This window comes from Dermacentor variabilis, chromosome 1 (assembly GCF_050947875.1).
Source record: "Dermacentor variabilis isolate Ectoservices chromosome 1, ASM5094787v1, whole genome shotgun sequence".
In the NCBI taxonomy this organism is placed as follows: Eukaryota; Metazoa; Arthropoda; class Arachnida; order Ixodida; family Ixodidae; genus Dermacentor; species Dermacentor variabilis.
The window spans coordinates 12,020,414-12,042,909 of NC_134568.1; the positions used below are offsets into that span (position 1 = coordinate 12,020,414).

At 44.0% G+C, this 22,496-nt stretch overlaps 1 protein-coding gene across 1 annotated transcript in view; it reads right to left on the reverse strand.

The window, feature by feature from the left end:
- Positions 1 to 685: 685 nt before the first annotated feature.
- The window catches only part of LOC142575424 (rab-like protein 6), a 79,338-nt gene continuing 57,527 nt past the window's right edge, over positions 686 to 22,496 (reverse strand). The window contains exons 12-16 of the mRNA XM_075684792.1: positions 21,087 to 21,265; positions 13,369 to 13,403; positions 7,283 to 7,424; positions 3,643 to 3,770; positions 686 to 2,616 (exon numbers count right to left, since the gene is read on the reverse strand). Of these exons, the coding sequence (XP_075540907.1) occupies positions 2,383 to 2,616; positions 3,643 to 3,770; positions 7,283 to 7,424; positions 13,369 to 13,403; positions 21,087 to 21,265 (718 nt within the window). The 3' untranslated portion in view covers positions 686 to 2,382. The remainder of the gene's footprint in view (positions 2,617 to 3,642; positions 3,771 to 7,282; positions 7,425 to 13,368; positions 13,404 to 21,086; positions 21,266 to 22,496) is intronic.

Below are 22,496 nucleotides of genomic sequence, written 5' to 3' on the forward strand. Positions count from 1 at the left end.
TAAACCTAACTGCAGATACTGCGAAGCACTAACCACAGACCAATATCGCATACTTTGGGTGTGCCCATCCAACCCCCCACCTTAAACGATTCTTCAGCAAGCTCCCACACTCAAGGCCTGGGAGCGTACGATAAAGACTGATGACCCAAACTGCCAAGTCATGCTGACAGAGTGGGCTAACCACATCGCGGCCACATCACTTCCACACTAGCTCCTCTGCCAGGGTCTCAACAACTAATACATCTGTAATAAAGCTTACTTCCCTCGCTCTCTTCGGAGAACGAATTCACTCACTGTTCACAGTCACTGCCGGAGCACACATGCCAAGTTGGTCTGGTGCAGTCTGGCGCAAGAATCTGTGTTTGTATCAAAGTGGCGCAGGTCCCACCCCTGTTCATAGCAACTTGTGGCCAGCTGGAGTAATTAAATGTATGACACTAATGCCACAAGTATATGTGATCTGGACCTTGTCAAATGTGCTTTAGAAAGTTTCAAAATATGAGGTTACAAACTGAGAAGTATGAAACACAGTAAAAGGCAAACAAATAACAATCAATGCAAACTTTGAGAGGAAGTTGTTCAAAGTGAGGACAGAATGATGCCTCGAGATTTTTCTATTCGCAGGAGCCTCCATAAACAGAACATTCTTGTACACAACAATCAAGCATTCAATAAGGAGCGCTCATCACAGTGACCATACAGGTCCATAAAAACAAGATGATTTGCATTTAATCATGAAGACATACATGCCTTCCCACAGCGAAGTTCACCAATAACTTACAACAACAGAGCTAAACAGTACTTAGATTTGTTAGCTTCACTGCAGCAACAAGCAGTATATAGTACCCGTTGCATGTTTCAACATAGTTGCAAGCCTGTAAAGCGGAGTTACATAAATGTGCCCCTGTTTTCAATACGTACAAGTCGATTTCAATACCTGCAGGTGTGACAGCTCTGCCCTTGAAGAGTGTCATTGGCTGGCACATAAATACAACAAAGTTCATCTGACATGTCAATGTCTCCTGTACAACATGTTAGCAGGTTAGCTGTAGCACACTCATGCTATGCAGAGGACAAATTTGAAATCTGTTGTGTACACAATCCAGGGTACATTTCTTGGCAGTCTTTTCCAATTCAAAAGTTGTTTGTGGCCAAAGAGATGCCTTGTGAAATGTGCTGCCTGAAACTCTACTCGGAACATACTACCTCATGGGAGGAACAACAAATTCATGCATGTGGCTGCCTTTCAGGCACCACCTGGGAATCTTAGCAAAAGGGTTACCAGACTATCAGCACTTGGAAGCACGACCTGAAATGACCAATGGTGGTACTGTGAACAGTGAATAACCAATGTGTTCCCGCCCCCTGTTTTATATAATTAATCAAGCTGGTGCCTTGCAAACAGCGCTTGGAGTGTGCCTCAAAGATAAACACTTTTAACCATGAACAGCTATCTACAATGACTCTCACAGAAAAAAAAAAAAAATTTCATTAGTCATGGCCATTTTCTGATGCTTCCTGAATGTGAGTGAACATCGCTTTCAGTGCACAAAACAAAATGAGATTAATGATGCAAACAATTTATCTGCCTGTCAACCACTGAATACTTTACTTTGCAAACACTTTTTGGATTACCTGCTGCAAAGCCAAACAGCATAGGTTACCGTCACTCCTTCCACTGAAAGAAGCATCACTGGTAGCAGTAGTAAATATTAGTTACTCGGCATCAACACTGTTGGCTGGCACATGAAAGACGTGTGCAGTGTGCCGTATATAACTGCCTAGTGCTACAAGTTCTAACTGCAACCACTACTTCAGTATGGTTCATAACACTAACCCAGGCTCCAACAATACTTGCCGCATAAGGATTCACGCGCTAGTGACTGTATTGCCGGTAGCCAGCAGCATCATTAGGCAACACAGTGCCACACTATTCAGGTGCCGCATTAGGCTAGTGCCACAGTGGTAGCAGCAGCACAGCACTCCACATACAGTTGCTCAGTTTAAGCACACGAAATACAGCTGAGTTCTGGCCTGACAATCTTTTGTGTACCACTGCGTAGGTTAAGCAATACCTAAAAAGCTGGAGTATTGCTACCTCACCAGTGATATCAACATGCTATTAGAACAAGCAAACTGTTGGCACAAGTCCTTTAGCATCAGCTTTAACAGCACCTTCAAGTTGATGCTGCCATTGTCAGTAGAAAGGAAGCTGCTGATACCAGAAGTTATGTTGTCAGTCCAAACCTAAAGTATATCTGTGGGATGTTTCTCTGGTACATACATCTTTTGTTATGGTAGCATGCATGTTCCTGCTCTGTCACCACTGACACTCTGCACAAACTAGTATACTTCAACACCACTATCTACAAAGTGGATATGTCACAACGATTCATATGCTTCAGCCGCTCGCTCTACACCGATGTCATCAGCAGCGCCCAGGAAAGCCTCTAGCCTTTCTGCATCTGAAGAGCTTTCTTCCACTGCCTTGCGATGCTTGCGGTGAGGCTTTTTCTTAGCTTTGTCACTGGATTCATCGTTGCCTTTGTCCTTATCCCTGCTTGACTTGTCCTTGGTCCTCTCTTTTCGATGCTTCTGGCTCCTCTCGCTGTCATCCTGCATGTCCCCAAAGCAGACACATTTTAAATCATTCAACACCACTTTTTCACCACAGTACTGCACAAACTGTCTGATCAATGCAGCACACTGTAAGCGAGATGGGATCTCTGTGCATATTTATTCCAGCATCTTAGAAAGAATTGTAATTGAGTAGGACTTTGGCAAAACCCCATGTTTAAATGAGGTCATAGCAGGGAAATGAAGGCAAGGTGATACAGACCTAAACAACAACAAAAAAGTTGCCACAATCAGTGCAAAGTAAAGCATGTGATTATTAAAAAGTAGATGCCACATTTGATACTAAATGACCGCATCATTATAACTATAGAGACCTGGTGCCCAAAGTTAAAATTCACAGATGATCATGCAAAAGTGACGGCATAGTATTATGCTTCAAATATAATGTCATGATTTACGCCACTTTAGGGCAGTTTATTAATGCAGCTGCACACCACAAATAACCTTTAGCTGCAACAATAATTCACCAGGGTCATGCTGTTTCATCTGATGGCAATAATTTACCTCCTAATAGTTTATTCTATTTATTTTTATTTATTATTAAAGTTTGGAAAATAATAGCAGCACTTCTATCAAAATAAGGGTAAATGCAGGTAGAAACATTAGTTTCACATTCATCCTAGGAAAAGTGCTAACTAACGCAAATACTCGATGATGAATAGCTTTTTTTTTTTCCCACAAGGAGAAGCTGTGTGGGTTCAGAACGTGTGACCATTCTGATAACTATGTACACAAGCCCAAAACCTACACGAGAAACTGGCCCATGGAAATTGCGCATGCTATGCAATTTCTTAGAGCTATCATAGTCATACAGCAAATGTTGCGAATGAGTAACATGCCAATGTGCATGACCAAAACTGTTTGTATTTTCCTCACACCTAAATGAATGAAAAGACTGAGAAAAACCAAACACATGCCACTGCAGCTGGTTATACAAAGATTCCAGTACTGGTGTTCACAAATGACCTCATAAAAGCAAACTTCAGTTCAGCAATAGACAAGTACCTTTTTGGACTTGTGCTTGTGCTTCTTATGCTTCGTGATGGAAGCATCATCATCCTCGTGAGTGTCACTGGCTGCACCAGAAGCACCACCAAGCTTCTGCTGATGTTTTGGCACGGAAGTGGCTTTATCTTTGCAAGATGAACAAAAAGTTGAAAAGAAGATAAGTATTAAATAGAGACAAAAACACTTTTAGACAAACATGACTTGTCACTAGTGACTGGTTATCAACACCAGTCAATAGCCTATGATCTACCTGCGACTCTAAATAAATACGCTAATGCTAGAAGTTATAGTCGAAACCAACTTCAGTTATACTTTGTTCAGTTCCAAAGAGTTCTTTATATATATATATATATATATATAATTTTAGGCTGCGTAACATTGAGAACATTGCATGTGAATGTTAGGTCATGTTTAGTCATACTCATCCTAATTGAGTCGTTTCTAACTACAAATTTTTGATATGGAGAAGCACTTGCTTTCTTCTGCCTATGTATTGCTGTCAGTTTTGATGCACAATGATGTTGCCTTTTTATTGTTGCAGTCCTAGTTTTAATGCTGTTAATAATCTTTTTATATAATTACTATTTTGTTGCACTATGTGTATACTTGTCTTACTATGTACTATGCTGACATTGCTATGCAAGGTCTTATGGGCCCCATCAAGCTACTGTCGTAGCTTTTATCTTAAAATGATTGTCCAGTTTTTGTTTACTGGGAAATAAAGATTGATTTGAAAGTCTCTTTCTATGATCTGCTTTACTTATCAGATAAGTACAGTTAGAAAGCTTTAAAAGACAGCAAGCTTTCAACCATGAGTGCTACATTTCACAATAAACATGCAAGGCAGCATCAACACTGATACTAAAATAAACAAAGAATCTACTCGGAGTGAAATTACTTTACAGCTCCAGGTTAGATAGAGTGTACTCTGCAAAATACAAACCCTGTGCTGCTCGAGTCCCACTGCCCAAACTGAAGAAAAGCGACTGCATTTCAAACCTAGCCTAAGACAATAATGCATATTTCGTTTCTATGCTATGCTAGCTACCAGAAATGAAAATTGGGACAGTCAACACCACAATACACCACTAAGACAGTATCAGCGAACAAAAGTAAACAACACTTGATGTAAATAATGATGTGTTTAGCATCAACGAATGAAACACGGCTGTAATTAGGCCATCACAGAGCAGTTTCGAAATGGCACTTCATCTTAGATCGGCAAACTTCCATTTACGAAACACCAGGTTAAAAGCAGGACAACACTATGTGGAGATATATTACTAAACACTGCAGCTTTCTTGTTCACGTAACGTAGCATTCACTACACTGGTGGCACTGGTAAAGAAGTTATCCATTAATAGTATCTTGGCACTGACATTGACACTGTCATTTTGCATCTTACAATGAATGAAAATGATGCTCTTGGAAAGTGCCCATGCCAACAAATTTCTTCAGTCACGTCCACATTCACTAATTTATCCGACCTGTGCCTGCTGCAAGTGATATACTGTGTATACTAGAGTAAGGATCGCACTTTTTTCCCCAATTTTTGTACAGCTACAGGCATAGGCACACACACAAGAGAGGTGAGGGGAGCCTGGGTCCCCCCTATGGGCTGGGCAGGGGTGCAAATCTTGTGAAGGCAGGAAACATGACAGGCGTCGGAAAGGGCACCAAGGAGGCATGAAAAAGGCAGCCCACACCGTGCGAACAGAGACAAATTACCGTATTTACTCGCATAATGATCGCACTTTTCTGCAAAAAAAATTGATGCAAATTCAGGGGTGCGATCATTACGCGGGTTAAATTTCCCACGAAAAGAAACATTTTCTTTTTTCATCCCACATTTGCTGTGGGATGACAAGCACGCAGCTGCCGCTGTCACTGTGGAACACCAAAACAAAAATGGCGGCCAGCGGAGCAAGCCGAACGCGCCAAACGCAATTCTTTTTCTTCTCGTGAGTACATTACGCGCATTGAAACAGTTTTTTCCGTATCAGTAATGAATAATATCGTTAATATCGGCAAGTTTGCGACAATAACGTAGCCATGTACTCTTTGAGGGGACAGAAACAGAGATGGGCACGCTCAGCTGGCAGTGACAGAAACACATGACGGGCATGCTGCGGAAACTGCGGCATTTGTCTTCACTGCTATCCTAATATGGCATGCTTCCAGTAAGGGTGGGCAAATATCTTAGCTGCGTTACAAGTGTCGGCGTATGAATAGGGTGCACATCTAACATAGAGTAAACGTGGCCACTATCGTTGCCGCTCGCGATTTGTTGTGTACCCACGAGTGCAGATGAGAAGAATCGAAAGGTGCCCTTTATGTTGTTGTTGCTGTTGACCAAAACCATTGTGAAGCCTACAAATAATAAAGCCGAGGCAAGTTTGGTTGTAGCTCTATTTTCATGGAAGTGCGGAAAGTGATGAAAGGAATGAAGTGGGGCATCTGCTTAAGAATGTTGGGTGCGTGCAGACCACTTGGTATGTCTTCAAGAGTCGTTCGCGTAGTATATGACAGATGGTAAGCACGATCATCATTAGCTAGACTTGGCACACGACATATCGCTGTGACAAGTTCAGGGTGCGATCATTACACGGGAAAGAAAAAAAAAAAACGAATTTTGACAACAAAATTCAGAAGTGCAATCATTACGCGAGTGCGATCATCATGCGAGTAAATACGGTAGTAGGTCACTGCAGGCAAACAGGGGACACCTGCGATTTCGCAAAGACTGTTTCTACACATTAACAAAGCTGCATACCTAAAAATTTGCTGAATGGGCACCCATCTGTGTTGAGAAATCTGCCTGCAAGAGAACCCTCCCCCACCCATTAACACGTACGTGGTATGTACTATTACGATTCGCGCCTGCTCTTTTGTATCGCAAAAAGACCAGTCTACAGAAGCCCATCACAGCAGCACAGAAGAAGCAGCAGCAAGAAAAACGGGTTCGAACTTGACCTTCAGGCCCGTCACCCAGTCATCCTGACAAAGGGGTATGTCCAAGCAAGCAGCCAATCACTAGGTACGAGGCAAATCTACAATGCCAACGATGAACAGGACGAACAAACTGGGGCTGTTTCCACATGTCTGGAGGTGATAACTCATCTTTACCAATGCCCACTAATGGCCTAAGAAGCAAGCCAAGCAAGCATGTGGTCCTTTTCAACCACGCCTAAGTAGCTATTCTCAAACAGAAAGTAATAATCACAAAAGTAGCTTTTGTGCACAGTGGCTTGCTAAGTTAAGTTGGTTTGAGTAGAGTCCAGAAAATGACACCACAATTTCCTTTTGTTGCCAGGCGTTCCCGCTGGAAGGTGGTGTTTCAAAGGTTCATCAGTACCCATCATATGTATCAAATGGATTTCAGTAGCATCTTTTTATCAAGAGGTTGCTGATGTTCTATGCTCACCTACGTTACTTGTACAAAATAAGCAGGTAATCCTTTTAACAAACACCATCACATCTTAACAGCTGTTACACAGCAGATCCCTGCATTTGAAGAATAAAAGTTACATCAATTTATGTGGTTCACTTCTCAAAGCTACAAGTGGAAATATACTATTTTTACCTTTACGATGAGCCTCGGCATGACAGCATGTAAATGCTTAGCAAGACAACTTACCAAGCTGTGGAGGAAGGCCAGTGTACCTCTTCTCTAAAAAGTTCAGGTCCTCACTGGGCATGCTCCAAAATGTTGCCTGCTCCGTTGGCACATTCTCAGGAGCAGCTGGTGATGATGTTCCATCAGGATCCTCTCGACTTATCTGCAGCATTTTTCACAAACCATCATGAAAATTAGTGTGTACTGGAGTTGAAAAACCCAGCATTTAAATTGAGTGAAGAGCTTTCCACCCTGAAAACCATAGTTTTAGAATAAACAGCATACTTAATTTGGAGTATATACACCTGGTGGTCCTTGTCGTAGAATTGAGTTTTCATTTCACCTCAACACCACCAGTTAAAGGGTACCTAACCTACTGCTCTGCCACAGCATACCGATGTGAAAACAAAAGAATGCCAGTTACGAGGTTAACCACGGTGCATGTATTCTGATTACCAGAACTCCTCTTCCAGCTAACCACCATATGTTTGTCACTGCGCACAGAGCCTTATAAGCAGTACTGCGATATAACCAAAACAGTGTTTTTAGGCTCTTGCAGATACCAAATGGGCAACCTACCTTTCAAACACAATTCATGGCACCTTTCACACACACAAAAAAAAGAATATTCACAACTATGCAAAAAAGTAAGTTGTCTTCACAAGTGCCTCATCAGCTGAAGAATGCTGCGATTTTTGTATGGTGGTGTCTTTTTACTGCACTTCGAGTTTTGCTCAAACTGTTTTAAATGCAGTACATTTTCACTTTGTCCAGGCATTTGAGCACCTCTTTGCACGGCACATCTGGTGCATGGTCCTCATCGTCCCCATCGCCAGACTAGTACAGCTTCAGTCGCAAGCTTCACACTACTGCACACCGCTGCGGCAATTGCATTGTCAGTGCTTGCTTCTTCACAGACAACCAGCTCATTTTCACTGGCACTGACATAGTCTTCAAAGGTGCCTCTTGCGGAAACAAAGTTGCTGTAAATGAGGCTGGACCACATGCTTTCAATTGCCACCAAGAACTGACCACTATGCCGACTGCATTCCTTAAATTCACTTTCAGAGGCTCGTGCTGTTGCATAAACCCTTTTGTAAATGCGTTTCTTGTAGAGCACCTTTACGGGTGGCGATGATGCCTTGGTCAAGGGGCTGACTCTTAACAGTGTTGTTAGCTGGCGAAAATTCCAAGTTGACTGCAGTCAACTTTGGCTCGACATTACGAACTGTGCAACTGTCAACGATGAGCACAGCCCGTCGCTTTTCTGCCCCCACTCTCTTCGTGAAACTTGCACAGCCAACTTGCAAACATCTCTTGCATCATCCATGCTTTATTGTTTGCTTTGCACATCACTGGCAAGCACTCCACTTCTTAAAGCAATGTGGCATCGCTGATTTACCAATGGCAAACGGGTGATGCTTGTCAGTGCCATCCATACTTGCACAGAAAAATACTAATGCATTCCTTTGAAGCCTTCAAGCCAGAGCAGGGTTCGCCTCTCAGCACGAGAGTGTGGTTCGGCAGCAAATTATAAACTGTGCCACCTTCATCGGCATTATAAATGTCTCTGTCCGCTTATGCTGACAGCATGATCTTCAAATTTAAGCGAAGCCAGGCTTTGATGGACGCATCGTTCCCATCACTGCTTTCATCACAGATAACTTTACAGCTGATGCCATGTCATTGAAGTTCTGGATATAACCATTAAATGGACTAAACTCGTTGCAGCCCAAAAGAGTACCGTGGAGCCTAGCTTTCTGATGGAGCATGCGGCCACTTACTGGGATGTTCTGAGCCACCACTTCTTGGAACCACCTGAAGAGTGCCACGTCCACATCCCCAAACTTTGATGCACAAATCGTTTTTTGTGACAGTGAAGAAGAATCTTGCTGCAGCTGCTGCCGCACCTTGTCCCGGTTCTTGTAAATAGGCGAGACGGTTGTGTCAGATATGCCATATTTTACTGCCACTGATGCGATTGTAATGAAGAAGAGTAGCCTGCCTGCACCACCAACACCATTGCTACCGGTATAAGCTCGTAGTTGCTGTCCTTGGCCGAACACTTGTGACTGCTACCCATTCGCCTGTGCCTACTGCTAATAAATCTCTTAGCAAGTGGTGGAGGTGCGGAGTATCACTAGAAGCCACTTGCGACTGTCACAGAGGTAATTACGACGATAAAGAAGGTCGTCGTGAATGCAGAAGTGGGTAGCCTGGCAGCGAAGAGCGTGAGATGGTGAATAGATGGATGGATTAGAAAGGATGCTGATGAGAGCACTGATCCAGGGATCCTTGCGCTGCTGCGACGGTGTGTTGCGCAGTGCATGAGATGTAAGTGTGGGCTCAAGGGCAGATAGGCAAGAGCAGTCAGCGGAGACCGGTGAGCGGGAAAGGGCGTCAGCATCCGTGTGTTCGAGGCCAGAACGGTAGAGAACGCGGATGTTGTACTCCTGTAGCTTAAGGGCCCAGCGAGCAAGTCGGCCAGATGGGCCTTTAAGGGTAGACAGCCAACAAAGGGCGTGATGGTCAGTGACGACATCGAAAGGGTGACCATACAAATAAGGACAGAATTTTCCAAGGGCCCAAATAATGGCTAAACACTCTTTCTCTGTAACAGAGTAATTAGCCTTGGCCTTTGTTAGAGTTCGGCTCACGTAGCAACAACATATTCATCAAACCCCGCTTTTCGTTGTATGAGTACGGCGCCAAGTTCGACGCCGCTGGCATCGGTGTGGACCTCTGTGGGGGCTGCAGGATCGAAGTATCCGGAACGTAAACCCCGCAAAGAAAAGAACTCCGCTCTCTGCAAACAGTTGAGGGTGTCGTCGATGCGCGGTAACAGGTAAACGTCCTTGTGCATTATCTTGTTCAGACGTCGGTAGTCAACACAGAATCAAATAAAGCCATCCTTTTTCTCAATGAGAACGACCGGTGATGCCCAGGGACTGTTGGAAGGCTGCACAACGCCACACTTGAGCATGTCAGCAACCTGGTGGTCAATGACACAACGCTCAGAGGCGGATACTCGGTAAGGGCGCTACCGTAAAGGTGCACGACTGCCGGTACCTATCTGGTGAAAAACGGTCTATGTGCGGCCCAAATCGGAAGCATGGCTGTCGAAAGAAGCGCTTAACTTCTGCAAAGAGAGCGATAAGCTGGCTTCGTTCTGAAGATGACGTTCCCTCGTCGATGGCGCAGTGGAAAGCGTCGAGGAGTGACTGATCAACCGCAGGGTCACAAGTAAGTGCGCCAAGGTTCGCAGAAGTAGAAACAGCAGGAGCGTCAAAGATGCAAAAGATGTCGACCGGTTGAACGAGGCCTAGGCATTCACCATGAAATAAAGGTAAAGGGCAGGCTGTGGGATCGCTGACGACCATTTTCGTGACGCCACTGCGAAGAGCAAAGGGCAGCGGAGAACATCGGCGGCGGATGAACACCTCGGAGGGCATAAAGAGAACTGTGCCATGAGAAATAGCGGCGTATGACACATGCACAAGCAGGGAAGAGCGTAGAGGGACGGCATTGTCTTCGGACATAAACAGTTTAGCACAAGAAGGGCCGTTTTCTATAGTCTCAAGGTCGGGAAGTACAGAAAGTTCGAGTTCGGCGTGACAACAGTCAATAACGGCGTTATTATTTGCAAGGAAGTCCCAGCCTAATATAATGTCATGGGAACCCGAGGGCAGCACGACGAATTCGACGGTATACAGTAGACCTTGAATGAAGATGCGAGAAGTACAGGCAGTGAGAGGCGTTATATTTTGAGCGTTCGCGGTTCGAAGGGAGAAGTCGGAGAGAGGCCTCAAAACCTTTCGTAGAGTGTGGCAGAGTTCGGCAGAAATTACGGATACGGCGGCTCCTGTATCTACAAGTGCCAGGACGGCAATTCCTTCGACAGACACTTCAATTACATTGGCTGGAGAGGGACGAGGACTTGGGCATTGCGACGTGGACGCAGTTCATGCCTAAGGAACTGCAGCCATCATTTTTCCTGCTCAGTGGACACGGGACAGCGCCGCATCAGAGAAAGCGAGCGACGACGGAGAGATGGTGAGTGGCGGGTGGAGGCGGTTGGGCGCTCAGGGGAAAAAGAAGAGGTAGGAAGGCTAGAAGGTGAAGAGGAAAATGGAGTGGGGAAAGGTGGCGCTCGCCAGATGTTCCGAAGAGGAAGCATGCAACGACGACAATGGAGCGCCACGTGACCAGCACTACAAGCAAAACATATTGGGCGGTCATCGAAGGTGCCCACTGGTGGGGGTAAGGTCCGAGTCGTGGTTGAGGAGTTGGAAAATGCTGTCGGTCGGGTAGCGGCATAGGAAAAAAATGACGTCGGTCGTGAAGCAGTATAGATGGCGGCAAAAATGTCGGCGGTCGATGCATAAAGGGCGGCAAGAGCGTTTGTGGACGAGATCGGGAAACTGCTTCAGCTTAAGTGAGAGGTGCAGTGACTGGTGTCTGCTCAGTGGCTGGAGGAACAGCTTGAGACACTCGCTCTTGAATGAAGTCGCGGGTCTTAGGAGGCAAAGCGGGTGGTGGTTCCGGGACAGAAGATATCAAAGATAGCTGTCGGGCGACCTCTGTGCGAACGAATTCCTGAATTTTTATGAACAAAGCAGCATGGTTGTCGTCGACTCCAAGGCTTGACAGAGACTCGGCGGGCGGAGTGGGATGTCGGGTGTGAAGCCGTTGCCTGCGTAACTCGTAACTCTGGCACAATTCTATCACTTTGGCGACAGTGTGAGGACTCTTCGATAACAACATTTGAAACGCATCGTCCTGTATACCCTTCATTATATGTTCGATCTTCTCCTCTTCTGACATCGACGCATTCACCCGTTTGCAAAGGTCAACAATGTCTTCAATGTAGTTCGTGAAGTTCTCTCCGGCCTCTTGGGATCGTGTGCGCAAATGTTGTTCTGCAGGAAGCTTTCGTACTGCTGGCCGACCGAAAACTTGGATAAAGCTGGTCTTGAAGACCAACCACGAAGTGAGGTCGGCTTCATGGTCTAGAAACCATAGTTTCACAACGCCCGTAAAATAGAATGCGACACTTCTCAACTTGGTAACATCGTCCCACTGGTTATGCGCACTCACTCACTCATAAGAGGAGATCCAATCTTCAACGTCTTTGTCATCTATGCCGGAGAAGATAGGGGGATCTCGCTGACGCAAGGCACCAGCACAAACCAAGGTGGCCAGCGCCGTTGAAGGAGTTGGAGGAATGCATGCGTCGTCAGGCATGATGGGGGGTAGAGTGCGACTCCGAAGTTCCAGGGCGGTCGAAACTCAGCACGTCCACCACTTGCTAAGAGATTTAGTAGCAACGGGCGCAGGCGAAGGGTAGCAGTCATCCCTTCTCCTCACCCAGCTTTAGTACCATCTTACCTTTACATAGAGTCCTTTACTTAACCTTTACTTTTCTTAGACTGCACTATCCCCAGGATCGGCCCACATTTTATGTTGAGTAAAGCCACACTTCCAGTTCCGGTTTTAGGTGCATGTAGTTTAATCGAGCACATTTGGGTTTCATTTCAGCCTTTCTTTGCTAATTATGTACTACTGCTCTGTACATAGCTCTGTGCCAACTTGCTGTATCTTTTTCATTCCAGGCTTCATTTTCCTGTCTTTTTCATTGTCCTATGTGCACTAGAAGGCTTCATATCATCTAATTAACGAGACAAAGGTGGTTAGATACCCAGATTCCACAAACCCCAAATCAATCTGCACTCATAACAGAAGACCTTGTCTTCAAAAATAAAGGAAGGCAGGGGGTCCCATTCACTCAAGCACACAACTGTACACAATGGGCTGTACATTGCGCTCACACAGCATGTTCCAACACTGAACAGTTATCCACAACACTTTATGGAACATGGTGGCTATGAAAGGAACAAAAAAAATGAAAGAAACAAAAAAATAAAGACTGCACTACCTTCCAGGCAAGGCATGCTTCCTGAAATTGACAAGTGCAGCGCACCCATTCATTTCAGACAGCTTTTCCTACCATTTTTTTTTCTTTTCTTTTTTTTTTACAAGTGCAACAATCTACAAACTAATGGTAGCACACCAAACCACAGTTTACAACAAAGCAATAGATCACATACCTCTTCCCTTGATAGAAATGATTCCTCTGAAGGCTCTGAAACAAATTGAAAAAATATCTTTTACCGGGGTGAATGCGTAGCCTAATCTACCAATTAAAAAGTGAAGAAGCTTGAACATCATCTCTAAATGAAAACTCAATTTACCCACTTATAATCTTAGAATCTTGGCTCTACAACATTATCATTATCTTGTGCAGCAGTAAAAGCTAAATGCATTGTCCCAACTGTAGCCAGTGTATCCATTTTAGTTTTACCGGAATGAGGACGGGAGGCTTGTCTACAGCAATCATATTTGTTCCACTGGAAATAAAAATTGCCCTTTGAAAAATTTCACTTTCTTGTAAAAACTTAAAAAGTATGACTATGGGATAGAAAAAAAAAAAACTTGGACTTTTGTCCAACACAGTCAGCATGTTATTTATGGACCTATTCTACTATGGAATTAAACTACACCTTAACAGTAAGTGCAACCGAACCTCCATGAAAGCTTGCAATAGTGTATGTAGTCGCAGTTAATTACTGCACAAGGTTGTCCCGATACTACAGTCGAACCTACTTATAACGATACCAGTTTTAACGATATATCGGTTATAACAATGAGAAGCTACTGCACCGTTGACTTTTGTATGTTTTCCATTGTGAAGTAACCCACTTACTACAATGCCCCAATGCCGCATTATAGGTTATAACGATGAAGTCCAAGCTGAAAGGTAATGAAAGGCGAAATCCTTGAAAAGAAACAAAAGAAAACAAGAAATTCGAGCCACTGCACAATGGGCCGCTGCTCCAACAGCCACCGCTCACTCATTTTCCAGCCATCTCCGCACGGCTCTCTCCCGTCGCCCTTCGACCCCTCCGAACACGAACGGGCTGCACCCATAACTCTATGCCTACCCACCCTCCAAAACACGAACGGACCACGCCAACTGTGCCGCTTGCAGATTGCTCGCATGTTGCTCACTGGCTCCTCATTCCACGCAGTTCTGTGAACTGCTTAATCGCTCGCGTTCGTCTTTGTTGGTTGCGTCGAAGTCGTTCCTGGCCATGCAGTTTCTCAGCTTCGCTTGACTCGCCGCCGAAACAGAAGATAGCTGATCCGCCCGCTAATCATCAGCAATGCACGACGTTGCCGGTGAAAATAAACTGCATGGCTATAGATTTGGAAACTAAGTGCTTCTAACCGATGAGACGATCGTCACGAACGTGCTTGCATCAGATAGTGACGGCGGCGACAGCAGTGATCACGTGGTAGGGCAGGCTGCCTCAACGTTGTCCTTACAGGAGGCCCTACAGATGATTCAGTCTCTCTGGGGCTTCGTTTTCGTGAGGAACCTTCCACTGCACAACATGGAACACTTGGATGCCTTGAAGAAGGATGTCGGCAAGCTTCGCGTAAAGCATGCATGGCTGACAGACATAGGCTTTTCTCGTGCAAGCCAGTAAGAAGTATGTGGCGAGATGCTTGTGGCGATCTCTCCTCAGCATTTCTTCTGGATTTCTCAAGCTGACAGGCTGCCAGGGCAGCCTTCTCACAATTCTTAAAAGACCCCTTTTGGAGACACCAAAGCGATGCCTCGGCGGTGCTCTCATATCGCTTGCCACCCGTGACACCCATTTGCATTTGTTATAGCAGTGCCATTCTTTAATGCCAACAGCCGCGGCTTGGTACACGCAATCGGAGTGCCCAGGAAGCACTTAAAACGAATGAATCAGCAGCTAGGCAGAGGAAGGTGTTGGGGAGGGGCACTGGCCTCCCCACCTATATAGCTTTCTCACATCAGCTCTGCCATCCCCCTATGTTGATTTTTTCATGCAACCCAGTTATAACAGTTATCGGTTATAACAATGGAATTTTTGTGGCACTTGAATGTTGTTACAAGTGCGTTCGACTTAATACTATCCCAGTCAGTGAAAATCAGAGCTTTACTGGCAGTATGTAGTTTTGTTTTAAAGTAGAATGAAAGATGCCAAATGTTTGAGAACTCGCACAGCAAGGTCAGAAATGCCTGAACATTCATGAAAAAGAAAACAAAAAAAATCATTGCAAAATCTTTGCATTGAGGTATACTTTGACACACATGATGGCAAACCCTCTCTCCTTGTTCTGACAGGCCATCATTGCACTTCTTCAAGCCAATACCCCTGTCAAGCAGGCAAGTTATGTACACTTACGGAGAGTGTCACTTGATTTAAATGCACTTTGCCAAATCTAAACGTCGCAAGTTGAGTGTACTTGACGAATAGTGCACTCCGGTCGGAGTGCATTGACGCAACGCACTTTGCTGCCGAGTACATAGCCTCGCCACTAGCGGTTTGAATGGTACAAAATGTGATGTATTAAAAAAAGGACACATAAGTTCATTTTAGTTCTTTAACAGCTTTTAACAAAATAATCAGAATAGAACTCACTCATATTCTGTTTTAGCGAGATCAAATGCAGTCTCGTCGCATGCCACAATGTTTATCTGGATTGGCTAGACATTCGTCTTGGCTGGCATTGACTTGTAACACTCTTATAATTAAAATATTTTCATTTTTTGTTGAGAAAATATACATTATGGTTGTTTCTATCTATAACACAATGTGAAACAATAACCTTGTATAAGTTTTTTCGTTTTTAATGTACATTTTCAAAAAACGTGGTCCGCGACTTTTTTTGAAGTTCGAGTGAGCTCCATTTTTCCGTTTGGCAACTCGAACCTCAAAGTGTCACTCAAGGTTGTGAAGTGCGCTCTCCGTAAGTGCACTTAACTTGCCCGCTTGACAGGGGTATAACATTCAAGGCTTTCAGGGCTTTGTGTTTTGCGCTGAAAGTGAGCCACTAGCTTAAGCCCAAGATCAGAGGTCAGGGTGATCTTGAGTTTTAAGTACATGGCTAGACCTGCTACAGCACCTTTAAGGGGCACTGAAGGCAAATAGGAAATCAAGCTCAAGCAAGAGATTAGTGCTCAAGAATCTCTAAGGCGCCAATATTATTGTGAACAGGGCCTTAGTAATAGAGAAATTAAGGTAAATGCCAGATATGAATAGAGACTCCCCCAGGACATTCAAGTAATTGCCTGATGACAAAGGCACTCCTCATTTACATTCTGTCACTAGTACTCAACCATTTCTTATAAAAACATCATTGTATTGCATTATAAGACAAAAGAAAATGCTACTTGTCCAGTTCTAATTCATTTTAGATGGAAGAACTCATTGGATTTGCCCTTGACAATGACGCGGGTGGTCGAAAGGTTTTGTTTTCACTCAACTCTGTGCCACCCACACTTTCGAGTTTCAGTAGTTACATTATCGCGTAGAGCTGCGCTAGTTTTGCTGGCATGCAAAGCTTGCACAAACTGCAAGTAGCAGAGAATTATGCTTGTTTGTGATGTCGTGGATGCCCGAACAGTTCATGCCACTTGGCCAAAAGCAGCTACAGCGGCGAATCCACCGCTCTGTCTTGGCTTGGTTTCTCCATGGCCGTGCATTTGTGTTTTGTGCAAAAAACCACACCACCATCTGTCAGGTACCGTTTTACTCACTGACAGCAGCAAAGGGCGGTGATGGCGTATGCAATGTCACCACTCCCTGGTTGAGCGGCGGGAGATTTGAATTGTGATAATGGTATTCGGACCCTTCGGATGCAATTTTCTTGTAAACTAAGTCTTTTCTTGGCATGAAACAACTGTTGCAAGCTTTATGGAATAGCATTTAAACAGTCCACGTCAACTTAGTATTTGCCTTTAGTGTCCCTTTAATGATACAAAGTGCCCATTATGCAGAAGCACGATGGCAGAATTATTTTCCAGTCACTTCATCACGAAACTTTAGTTAATCATTATTTGCTAGGGGAAGATTTAAAATGCCCCTCATCACACCGTGCTGGAAATTTTGGTTGTCCATTAGAAGTAAAGCACCATCGGGGCAGCATTCTACCACAATAATTTTAGAAAAGAGTTTATTAATAGTAGAGATGGAAGCAAATGAAATGTTGCGAGGTCATATAAGCAAGTGAGCTACGATCCCCGCAGCATAGGCTCTCTCCAATTCCTTTCACCAGTTCCTGCTAGCAACATTCCTCCTCTGCTTTCTCCCATATCAGGGCCGAGGGCACACATAATGCTTACATCACCATTCTTCCCGCGCACCCCTGTGCCCCATAAGTTTTCCTCCTTAGAAGAAAGGCCATGGCATATTTATATAGTGACTGCGTGTTTATGGCCTGATAAGCCAAAATCAGGCTGAGAAGCACTCACAGCACACACCTCTTATCCTTCAGCTTATGTAGAACTGACATGTACAAGACAGTAATTACCGATTCTCTCTGCTGGCAAAGCTTACATGCCATGAATATGAAGCCCAAGTCATTCAAAATAATCTTGGGTGCATGGTCATCCAGGACATGTAAGCTTTGCCAACATAGAAAAATCAGAGAGATAATCTGAAATAAATGCATGCATACAGGCAGCAGACGGTCAATGTTCCAAGCAAGATGTATGCAACTGCTTCCTGATTTGTCAATAAACTTTGCTAATGTGCATACAGCACTGTACTATTACGATTTTTCTGACGATAATGCACCCATGATTTTTTCCTAATGACATTGGCTTCCTATCCAGGGCACGTAAGCTTTGCCAACAGACAGATAATTTATGGTAGCCGGAGAGATTAGCCTAGCTACAGGCTTGGCATGATACTGGAGGTGTAGTGCCTCTGCCAAAAATGTCTTAAGATAAGCACCATATTTTTGTAATGTAAAAGGAGGCACCCTATATCTTGTTAAAATGCACTACACCAGAAACACCAACTACATTGGTTTTACACCAGCAGACCACATTGTGACGGAGGACTTTTCAGTGAATTTCTCACTAGAATGTCCATTTTATGCTCATCTAAATGACAAGTGGTATAACTATGAGCAATTGTAGTGGCTTTACAGATTGTTTTAGTCGAACAGGCAGTGGGTAACTGCATTAGCTGTCAACAATTTGCTGTGCCTTTTAAAGCATTAACCATTCTTGCCATTCAATTACGTTTGTATTTTACTAAACTGTCAGCCTCATTCACATGTGTTTTTCATATTTCTTGGAGGTATGAAAAATAGCACTTTCATATAGCTTACTTTTGAATATTTCCAAGTAAGATTATTCGTTTATTTTGTTATTTAGTACATAATGCAGATCAGAGGCCTATGCAGGGAGGACACAAACTTAAACAAACACAGGAACAAGAGCAGGCAAAAAGAATGTTTAGATTATCATCAATGAGTAACATGGCATGATGAAGCATCTGAAGAATTCAAGTCAGCAATATTTCGAGATGGAAATGAGTAGTTAAATGTGCCTGTTCTAGCAAACCAGCATCTCAAGGCATTTTGAGGATGACGTTGAATGTGGTCTTATGGGTATAGTTAGAGGGGTCTCGCTAGTAAGAAGCTAGCAAAGGAACCCTAGTCGCAACATCTTTCTGCATAGTCCAAGCAACAGAATATTGTGGCAATTCATTAGTTCTGTTCGGGAGTTTTCAAAAAACAAAGACTGAAAACAAGGAACCCTAAGTAAAGCACAAGAAGTCACAAGGCTTTATTGCTGTCTGCTAAAGTAAGCAAGCAAAGGAAAAGACCAACAAACATTCAAATGCAAATTTACTTTGCTGACGTGCAAGGGATGCTACGTTACCAGCTTGCCCACATAGTAAGTGGCACTGTAGAGGAGGAGCAGCAACCACTATTATACACCCGTGAAGTGTTAACACACGCTGCCATATTACCAGTGCACCAAGCAATGGTAATGTAAATATGATCCAATGAAATCTAGGCCAACATCTCTGTTTTATCATTGTGGATGAGCACTAGTTCACCACACACTGCAGGTTATTGACTGACATGAAGCCTGGAAGTATGGCTCTTTTCCATCTCAAATTAGGTACCAAAACTGCTAAGCTATAGCACAGCCTGCAGAAATATTCTAAACTATGCATGCATTAGCATAATCATCAGCAGGCACATACTCTGACTTCTCCATGGCAATCACACTGCAGGATAGAGGCCTCTCATTCTGCACTCCAATTAACCCTGTCCTTGTACCGACTGTGCCCTTCCAATAACTGCGAATTCCACAATTTTTTAATTCCATCTGGAAATCGTACCTTGGTACCCAACCATTCTAAAAGGCCTCTAGTTATCTGCTCTGTGCGTTGTGTCTTGCAAAAGTGAAATCCTTTAATTAAATTTCAACTATCATATCACAAGCTCTCTTCTCTAATCCCACTCCTTTAAGAGCCCCAAAACCACTTTTAATAACTAAAAAAAAATAATTGCATACTCTTCTCTGGTCTTTTCTGGTCCTTTCTTCACATGCCATGATGCCAACAGGGTCATGCATGTGATGTCGGCAGAGTAAAACCTGTACATTATTCCAATAAGAAACACATTAGTTCTAATCGATCTGCTAGCAGGCCTGTGCCATGCAGTCGCTCGTCCGCTCTACCTCGTCATCCCGCATGCATGTAGTGTACCTCCAGCAGTCTGTTTTGCAGTGCCCGTGCAGTGGCAACAGCATGTAGCCAAAAAGTGCAAAGTCGTGATAAGTGGAAGGTGTTTTCAAACAAGGAAAGAGTGCCAACGTGAGTTCTGGTACAGACATAGCACCCCCGAGTATTCTAGGGAAGAATGCAGCGAGGATGAGAGACATCGCTCGTGGCAGAGAATAGCGAAGGTGAGGTGAGAGTGAAGCCACTTGCTCACCTTCGAGCTCAGAGTGGTTCGGGGCCCTTTAACATTCTTTTCCAGTCCCCCATACCTTTGTACTGCATTCAGTTTTAATTCAAGCCACCCCCCCCCCCTTTTTTTTTTATCATCCTGGCTACGCCCACTGCAGGGCACAGCCCTCTCCCATACTTCTCTAACTACCCCGGTCATGTGCTAATGGTGGCCATGTTTTCCCTGAAAACTTCTTAATCTCATCCGCCCACCTAACTTTCTGCCGCAACCTGCTACGCTTCCGTTCTCTTGGAACGAATAAATAAAGTTGTTTCTCTCTCTCTCTCTCTCTTGGAATCCAGTCTGTAGCCCTTAATGACCATCAGTTATCTTCCCTCCTCATTACATGTCCTGCCCATGCCCCCAATTTCTTTTTCTTGATTTCGACTAAGATGTCATTAACTCACGTTTGTTCCCTCACCCAATCTGCTCTTTTCTTATCCCTTAATGTTACACCCATCATTCATCTTTCCATAGCTCGTTGCGTCGTCCTCAATTTAAGCAGAACCCTTTTCGTAAGCCTCCAGGTTTCTGCCCCGTACGTGAGTACTGGGAAGACATAGCTGTTATACACTTTTCTCTTGAGGTATAATGGCAACCTGCTGTTCATGAACTGAGAATGCCTGCCAAGCGCACCCCAGCCGATTCTTATTCTGATTATTTCAGTCTCATGATCCGGATCCGCGGTCCCTACCTGGCCTAAGTAGATGTATTCCCTTACCACTTCCAGTGCCTCACTACCTATCGTAAACTGCTGTTCTCTTCCGAGACTGTTAAACATTACTTTAGTTTTTTGCAGATTAATTTTTAGATTCACCCTTCTGCTTTGCCTCTCCAGGTCAGTGAACATGTATTGCAATTGGTCTCCTGAGTTACTAAGCAAGGCAATATCATCAGCGAATCGCAAGCTTTTTTTTTTTTAACCAGCCTCCAAATTTCACCAATTCCCGCAGACTACTTTAAAACACCTCACCTCGTGCGCTGTTGCTAACCCCACACAAAGCATCTTCTTCATCTTGGGAGTCTCTGTGGCTCACAGGTACCACAGAAGCCGGCAAGTCACCAGCTGCCCGACCTGGACGAAAGTCCTCGGGGTCTACATCGTCCTGGAATCCGGTGACTAGAGGGTTGCCACCAGAGTCATCCTCATCGCTGAAAGCAAAAGAAACCAGGAAGGTAGGCTTGTTATTCAGCTGGCTTGGAATGCTACTGACAGCTGCAACAATTTGGTACTACTCTGCACTTTTGCAGGCCAGACAAACTAACTTGCAACAACAAAATGATTAGCTGGAAGCAAATAATGCTGCAACTGTAATTTAAAAAAAGAACACATAACACCACCAGTAAGGCAATGAAAGTTTTAACCTCTCTTTTCAAGGCATGCAAGTTTGAAGTGGCAGCTGTAGCAGCGCCTACATTGCAGAACTATACATTGAAAAACAGCCACAATCATTTCACATGATCCATAAAACAACTAATGGCCAGGTAGGTTATGTACTGAATACACTCTGTCATTTTTATGCCATGTGGAAAAATTTCATAGTGGCACAAGTCGACCAACTAGAACAATTACAAAAAATATTACTCTTTTTGACCAGCTGCTTACCAGCTCAGACTTGATTGACTAATTTGTATTCAATGCCATAAAACTATGCCTTGGCTATACCGTGGTGGTGAACTCTAGATTAAATTTGACCATGTGGGGGTTCTTGATTATGCCCTACAATCTCAGCACATGAAAATTTAGCAACCTGCCCTGACCACCACCCAGCTCAAAAGTTGGTACAGTAAAAAACGGAACATAGGTCCAGTGAAAATACTAAAATATAAGTCGACCCCTTAACTTGCAGTGAAAAAAAGTGAAAGAAAAAAAGAAAAAAAATCACCAAAACATGTTTATTTTCACCATGGTACTGTCACCGGTAGCGGCCGCACACGAAGCTCCCACACAATCTGAAAGTGCGTCCTCAAGCTGTGGATGCACTGCACGATGCCCATGAAGCAACATTTTACATAGGTTGCACAACAACAGTTTTCCTTTTTGTGCCCACTAATATCACATGCTTGTTTCAGAAACATCATAATGATGATGAGCAGCCATGTTGCCATCAGCTTTGGCAAAGTTTACAACTGTTGTCTTAAATGCCGCTGAAGGTTGTCTCCGTGTGCCGCTACTCATCGCTCACCAGACAAAAAAACATCACACACGAGTGCCATTGGAAGAGCGCACACAATAAGACACAGTGACATGAAAGAAGAATGCCAGGAATAACATTTGGAATTGAATACAGGTTTAACTATACTTTAACTATGCATTCACCAACATGCATGCAGTAGGTTGCCAGATGACTCACATTCTACCAAACACTGCTATATTAAGACG